This window comes from Sipha flava, unplaced genomic scaffold, assembly GCF_003268045.1.
Source record: "Sipha flava isolate LNK unplaced genomic scaffold, YSA_version1 204_pilon_pilon, whole genome shotgun sequence".
In the NCBI taxonomy this organism is placed as follows: domain Eukaryota; kingdom Metazoa; phylum Arthropoda; class Insecta; order Hemiptera; family Aphididae; genus Sipha; species Sipha flava.
Window position 1 is genome coordinate 530,584 of NW_020272803.1, and position 8,409 is coordinate 538,992.

General features: G+C 25.2%; 1 protein-coding gene across 3 annotated transcripts; it reads left to right on the forward strand.

Moving 5' to 3' along the window:
• The first annotated feature begins 371 nt into the window (after positions 1 to 371).
• On the forward strand, positions 372 to 7,164 carry LOC112682485 (DNA polymerase epsilon subunit 2). 3 transcript variants are annotated; one of them, XM_025553100.1, is made up of 10 exons: positions 372 to 750; positions 2,131 to 2,284; positions 2,359 to 2,528; positions 2,603 to 2,855; positions 3,787 to 3,914; positions 4,207 to 4,348; positions 4,868 to 5,121; positions 5,231 to 5,453; positions 5,709 to 5,803; positions 6,907 to 7,048. In XM_025553100.1, exons 1-10 carry the CDS (start codon positions 680 to 682, stop codon positions 6,947 to 6,949), a joined length of 1,533 nt encoding a protein of 510 aa, XP_025408885.1. In that variant the 5' UTR covers positions 372 to 679; the 3' UTR covers positions 6,950 to 7,048. The 3 variants fall into 3 exon arrangements, with proteins under 3 accessions (XP_025408885.1, XP_025408884.1, XP_025408883.1); XM_025553098.1 differs by having other exon boundaries at positions 373 to 750; positions 5,582 to 5,803; positions 6,907 to 7,164; XM_025553099.1 differs by lacking the exon at positions 5,709 to 5,803 and having other exon boundaries at positions 6,907 to 7,164.
• Positions 7,165 to 8,409: the final 1,245 nt, after the last annotated feature.

The following is an 8,409-nucleotide window of genomic DNA, read 5'->3' on the forward strand; positions in this document are numbered from 1 at the left end:
GTGTGCATTAAACGTTTATATTTTATTTATATTAAATAATTATTCTCATTTGATTTTATAAAATTAAAATGTTAATTCAATATCTATTATAATAACTATTATTTTTAGAATTACATTTTTTTTTTTTGTTTTCCCTACAATCACATTTCCTGTAGGAGTCACAAGCCCTTTTTTATTTTATAGTTTAAATGTTTAAAAATATAAAAATAATAATTTAACTTGCAAATTTAAATACAATTACTGAAATAAACCATAATATCTAATTCTATAAATTATGTGAAAAATTAGAAACTAATATTCAAATTAATAGATGGCGCTGGGTGTCGTTGTTGACCATATGAAAACATTCGGGTTCCACTGATAATTCGTTTCCAGTCCTGTATTTCATATATTGTGACTGTATATTTTCCGTTTCCCGCCAAAATCGTAATATGTTTGGTCGCTATCTTTTCTCTAGAAACCCGTCTACTACTAGTATTATTATTATCTGGACTATATTATATTTTGTAATTGAACTCATTGAAACCGTATCATATTGTTCATCGGAAATATCACCTCTGCTCTTCGCGAAAACCAGCTACTCTCGACGTCGTTGCGGTGACCGAGTACGTATTTCAGAGTCCTTTCGGTCGCCGTGTGTACCTAACCGGCCTAGGTCGTATCGATTTCGTGCACCGATATGACCGAAACGGCAAGATTGCGAAGGCTCATAGTCAGCACCTTCTCGCTCAACGGCCTTACGATTCAAGAGTGAGTAATCAAGTCCACTGCATTGTTCTCAATCAGCAGACTTGGGTAAAATACTGTTAAAAGTATTTAGAATAAATACTCGAATACTTGCATAAAATAGTATTCCGAATATGTATCAAATACTTTATATAAATTTTATTCCGATTACAATATTTAGAATACTTCAAAAGCATTCCGAATACTTTTAAAATACTTCTAGTTTTGATACTATAAAAATAATAGATGTCCACTCAACAGAAATATTTGACTTTGTAGACTAAATATATGTTATTTTATTGTATTTTTATATTACATAACTTATAATTTATGGTTTATAACAATAATAAATACCTGATATTAGCTTATACAAGATACAACGAAGAAGTAATAATCATTTAAAAAAGGGATGATTTAATTGTATTCGAAATATAGTATTCAGAATACTTTATTGAATACTTTCAAAAAAAGTATTCCGAATATTGTATTTGGAATACTACCCAAGTCTGTCAATCAGTGCACATTGAGCCAGGGGTGGGTTTTATCACTTACCAAGGGATGGACTAATGGAGGTTCAAGAATTTAGTTAGTTGTTTTTTAAATCTGTATAAAATTTTAAATTACAGAATATGTTTTTGAGTCCCTCATTAGTAAATCATTTTTTTCATAATAGTTACAAATTTTAAATAGTTACATTATTGGTATCAATTTTAATCTGAAACCATTTTAAAAATATAGTTATACATATATAATTAACAACAAAAATGAACGATTTATTTATAAAAAATATATAAAATAGGTACCATATTCATCAATGACGATTGCTGATATTTTTTAATAATTATTAATATATCAATATATCATAATACTTGGCTTTGTAAAATAGTTTAGTCCCAAAGGGAGATTAATGCCCCCTTAGCCATCTCCTTAAACCTGATCCTGTATTGAGGGACTGTAATCATACGCTTTGTAATGTATACCACAAAATATTGTAATTCTGGAGTCCAGACTAAAGATTTTAAAGTATACTCTAATCTAAATTTTCCTAATAATAGTTCACTATTTACATCCTATTAAGAATATAAAACTAGATTCCATATGTTGCCAATAATTGATGACTTATGACAAGTATGCACATAGGTATAATCATTCAATGAATTATGTATGTTTAATTTTTTTTTCTTATTGATATCAAGTACTTACTATTTTGTTATAGTTATTATTTAAGTACAAGTATTTAGATAATTTATACTTTTATCAAATTACAGCTCTGAATTACATGGTACCAATTATGAACTCTTATAAAGTGGATACATAATATATACATATATTATGTATATTTGTGTAGTATTATTTTTATGATCTAATTAACTTTTTGTTTAAATTTGTATGTTCTATCTCAAGAAAATCATGTGCTCATTTAGCCCAACAGTTGGGACCATTAGAGACTACAGAAGAACGTGACCAATGGTTAGAGAAAATTGTTGATTATGTTCGCTCTTCGAATACTAATGAAGGAAATATAGTGACTTATGAATTGCTTGTAAAAGCTCTTAAAGTAAGTCAATTTTCACTTAATAATTATCTTATCACACTAAGGTATTTACATAAAAACTACTGTATTTTTAATAGTTCTGTTGTGATCTACAAGTTCTCAATGATGAAGATATATTACGTGTGATTCCTGCTTATAAGCTTCCCCGATACAGATATTGTGCATTAACAAAAAAATTTCTAAGAATATCTTCAGAAACATCCATGTTTGGTAATGCTCAATCAAAAATCTCTCAGTATGTTGATAGGTAAGTAATATAATTTGGTACCTCTTATTAATATGTTCTTTTATTCTTAAATAATTTTTTATTTATTTTCTTAGATATACTGTTATTAGGCAGCGGATGTCTAGAATAAAAACAGTTACTGATGGTACCTTGAATCAACCATTAACAATAGGTGATAAGATACGTGATGTCGATTATCTTTTAAGTTCAGGAGCTGGTTTGAAATTTAATGGCAGTTCAAAAAAAAATCCAATATTGTTGCTGGGTATATTAGTGCAACTGAAAGAAGGAGGTCGCCACTATTTAGAAGATCCTACTGGAGCTATACCTCTTGACCTTTCTAAAACAATATCCTTTTAAGCAATTATTTTGTTTTATCGCAAAATAAAGAATATTATTTGAACAATAAAAACTATCTAAAGCGAATCCTGAATAAAACAAAAATCTATCCAATACGGAATTTTTCTATGGTCCCGGCACGTTTCTATAATTTTATGTAGATGCTGAACCTTAATAAAACGGAATCTTCTTAATGCAGAGATGGAACAATTTTGTAAGTCCCATGCAAGTAAAAACCTTGCATAAATTTGAAATATGACGCACTCGTGTGTACTATAAACCAAAATTAAGGTATAAAATGTAGATAGACGTATGTACAATGTACATCGTTTACAATAGTGATAGATAAAGAAGATAAAATTGATCAATACATATTCATACAATATACTTACATATAATGCATATTATCACATAAACGATACAAACTTTCTTCTTTGTAACTGTGAAACAGTCGTATGTACACCTTTAATTTTATCTTCCATTCATCATATTAAATATTAAAATGCCAAAATATAACACAGAAGAAAAAATATCAGCAACCGTGACATATCAAAAAACTCTTCGTCATTTTTGGAAATTCTAAATATTTGTACGTCATATTTAATTGCCTTAGTATGTAATATGTAATAAAAACCCTATATTTCAGTTTAAACTTAATGAATTGTAAAACCTATATTTTAGTTAAATTTTAATGAATTATATTATTTAAAACAATAATTTGAAAAAATATTCTTTGGTATTTATTTGAATTGAATAATCAGGAATTTTTCCGTTTTATTGAATAAAGCGGAATTTTTTGTTGGTCCCATGCGATTCCGCTTTAGACAGTTTTCACTGTATTTTGTTCAGCAAGTTTATAAATGTTAAGTCTTAAAATTTTACCTAAATGTAAATTTTTAATATTTTTTTTATTTATTAATGCTTCTTTAACTTTGAATAAGATTTTAAAAAAGGCTTTTTTTCTGAGAACTGTTGTGTATTGGCAGAAGGTTATTTTTGTCATGACCGGGAAGTATTTTCTGTTACTGATATGGCTTTACCACCTAGTGAACGTACTGAGATTAGCAAGTAAGAAGTTTTACCTTTGAGCAATATTTTATAATTAAAAATGTAATTTATCATTAAACACACTTTTTTTTAGCGATTTTGTACAGTTTTTTTATTGTATACTATATTTATATTTTTTTTATTAATATTTAATTTAATGAAGCTACTGAAATATTCTGTACATGTTATATTCTATATTTTTACTTTTTATAAACAATTATGTTTACAGACATTTTTTATGATTGCATGATATTATCAATATTTTAATGTTTGGTAAATAGTAAATTACAACTATTTGAATTGTTTTATATAGAATATATTTTGGAGAATCAAACATTTATAGCGATGACAATGATCATAACTTACATTCGTGTAATCCAAAATTATTGGAGTACGAACAACATAAACAACGGATGATTGTATTTGTATGTGATGTTTTTTTAGATGACCCTAAGGTAAGGTATCCTTACTTAAATTTCTTAATAAATTTCAATTATACTAATAAATCATAAATTTTTCATAAATCATTTAATATATGTAATAAATACTAAGAGTATTTAACTTATATTTAATTAGCTAATACTAATTAGCAAATACATTTTTATGTCAAATGTGAATGGTTTTACTAATCTGCACAAAATTATTTATATCTAAAATATGATTATTAATATAGTATTAAAATAATTTTCTATAATAAACAAAATAAATACTTATTAAAATATAATTTTATAAAAATTTACTTAAGTTTAATAATTCTGTGAACTATCAAATATGTTTCATATGCATACCAGTTATCAATTCCAATTTATATTTTTAATTATTATGAACAATTATATCATTTATTTTTTAATATTTAAAGTTTTTTGCTAAATTCCCATATTTATGTATTTGGTATAACTATAAATGTGTACAAATGAACAATATAATTAAAAAATTATGCATAAGTATGTTTTATTAATAAATATTTGTTTTAGGTTGTAAAAAAATTTCATACATTGTTAAATGCTTACAATGAAGTTGGTCCAGTGGCTATAGTAATGATGGGCGACTATTTGTCTTGTCGTGTACCCTCACATAGATATGCTCAAGAGTTAAAAGCTCATTTGAATGAATTGGGGCATTATATTCATGATATGACACCTGTACTTTGCAAGCAAACCACATTTGTATTGTTATCTGGACCTGGAGATCGGTATTGTGGTGCTGCAGGGGCAAGCATCTTGCCTAGGTATTTTAATATTATATTATTAAACTATGTATTTTGAAAACTTAAGTTAATATACTTGGCTTTTCTAAATAAGCATTTTTCAAGTTTTTATTAATTGTTCATTGTTTAGACCAACAATACCTGCATGCTTAACTGAAGAATTTCATCGCCTTGTACCTCGAAGTGTATTCACCACTAACCCATGTCGTTTACAATATTGTACCCAACAAATACACATAATTCGAGCTGATGGTTTAATGAATAAGACAGCAAACTATGATGTCAGGCTTAAATCAATGGATCGAAAGAAATATTCTTCAGTAGCAGAGACTGATGATAATACTGTCAATAATGTAAGTATTCTAAATTCAACTTCTTGCCTATTTGTTTTATATTTTAATATTTATTTTTATTTTTTTGATTTGTTGATGTCTATAAATATCATTTTATTCTGTATGTACAATGATCATTCTGAACACAGTATATAAAAACTTTGGAGAGTCAGTCACATTTGATTACTGTTCCTTTGGACATATGTCCCACATATTGGCCTCTTGCTTCTCACTCGTTAAGTTTATACCCAATGCCAGATTTGGTATGCATTGCAGATGCTAATGCTCCAGAGTACAGTACCAGAAACTCAAATGATCCTAATAGCTCTAATACAAAAATATCATCTTCTGGTTGTGTGTTTTTTAATCCGGTAAGTTTTATTTGAGTTCTGCTTAATATTTAGGGTTTAATATATTATCAAGGGCTTAGTAATTATATTTTAATATATTTGATGAATTCTAGGCTCATGTATTAAAATATAAAAATGTATTAATATTATTCATAGTATAATCATGGTATTTTAAACTGTACTTTTTGGCGCAAGAAATATAAACCTTGAAGAATATAAGGGTTAATTACAATACATTAAAAAACCTAATTATATATTATAAAAATATTTTTAAAAAAATGTAAAAACATATTTTTATTAATTAAAATGATTAACATTATTGAAAGTAATATCAGTTTTAAACAATATGTTTCTTATCTACTATAATCTAAATTTGCATCTTTATTGATATTTTTTTTTTTTTTAATTCACTGCAATTATAAAACGGTGGGGTTTTATAATCCTTATGTCACTCCTTACGTCATTATTAAATAAAGGTCAATTATAATTCCATGTATCATTGTACATACATCAAATTGTGTACCATTTCATTTCATATTCTTATCTAATTATCTAATTATCGATTTATGCTACAATATTATTCCAAAGTTATAATTGTATTTTATGTTTATCTGTTAGCCGAATAGCTAACAACCACATCTCTAAAAATTAAAATAAGAAACTTTCTATTGTAATACTTATCTATATTATAATTAACTATCCTCAATATTTTTATTTTCATTACAATAATTGTGTTTATTTTTCTTATCTTGTTATGTTTTTATATATTAACTGTGAAATTTAACATTATTTTAATTGTTGAACTTTAATAGTTTATACTAAAAGTTCTAAAAAAAAAAAAAGATTTTTTTTTGAATTTAAATAATTTTATATTACAATAACTACTGACTAGTATTGAATCACTTTAATAAATAATATATTAAGTTTTACCATCATAACATGTCAATGTTCATAGTATATATATTTATTTATTTAAGATATTGATGTAAAATATCAATGATTTAGATTAAATTGGGTCTTAACAAAATGATAAATACAAACTTCTAAAACTTAGTTATTTACTTTTATTTAAGTTGTACGAATGAATCAATAAATTTTAACATTTAAACTTTGTTTGTGACTAGTCATCATTTGCTAGAAATAAGTATACCTTTTCGGTGTACATGACAGCTCAACATCAAATTGAAGAAAGTCAGTTGCCAGATGATGAGGAAGATACTAATATGGATAGTGATGATATTGTTGCTCCAAAAGAAAAACATATAGGGCGTTAGTTATATTCAGACTATTTAGTGTTAAGATGATTAGGTTATTTTTGGCTTTTAAATTTTTATAAATATATTAATGTATGTAGCTTGTGATTAATAATATCATATAATATATTTTCATTTTCTTCTTCTGTTTTACAATTTTTACAATTTTTTTTTTTTTTTATATTTTTAAATTTAAAGATTTGTATTTTATACCAGTTTGCTGAAAACGTTAACTATGTGTTATATATTTAATAAATAATGAATTATAAGATGTGATACAAAAAAAAAAAAAGAATTAGTTCACCCTTTTAAAATTGTTTTTCTTATTTTAAATGATTTATTATTTAAATAGTTTTTCTATATTTTTAATATTGCTTGGTGTAATCTCTTTGATTTTATTTTAAATTTTAATATGATATGGTATTTTATAACTCTAAAGTTACACTTAAAGTCGTATCAAATTATAAATTGCAAAATACATAATAGTATAAATTAAAAATTAGTAATAGGCAAAAAATATAATAACTAATTATAGCTATACTCCAGTATTCAGCAATTCACTCAGTTTAATTATCTGTATTATAATATGAGTTGAGTATAATACATAAATAGTAAAATAAAATTACATAATACAAATATTGGTAACAATTCTATTTTCAATTGGTATACCTAAAAGATTAACAAATATCCAAAACTAGTATAACCGTAATGAAAAGATTTCAATTTTATATAAAAAAATAGAAAATGTATGTATAAGTTCAAACAAAATTATAACTATTTATATATATTATATATTTATTTGTTTTAAGCAATTTAACATTGTTTGTTAAGGACAAAACATTGGTTATAAGGAACCTATACATACCTACTTTCTTATCAAAACTGTAATTGTCTAATATCTGTCTACCAGATTTTATATTATAATCTTAATAATTATCAATGTATTTTACTTTTGCTAATTATTTCTTTATCTCCTACAACCACATACGAGTATTCCATGAAGACATTTGAGTAGACTAGCCTGCATTCAAAATTTATTAATAAACAAAGTTTTAATAAATTACAACAAAGAAGAATGGCTGCTTTTTTCTGTCCAACGAAAAATGAACTAAGTGTATATTTTTTTAACAAAAAATATTTGGTTAATCAATTAATTTATAATAAATATGTACATATAACTTAGCATATCGTAATATTTATTACAAATAATAATTTTTAAATTAAATATGTATATTTCTTATGATAAATTTATTATAATGCACTTCCATAGTTTTTTAATTTTTTTTTTTTAAATCGGTTTATTGGATATAGGCTATTAAAATATTTTGGAGTTCTAACCCCCCCCCCCCCCCTGATATCCGCCTATGCCTTAGT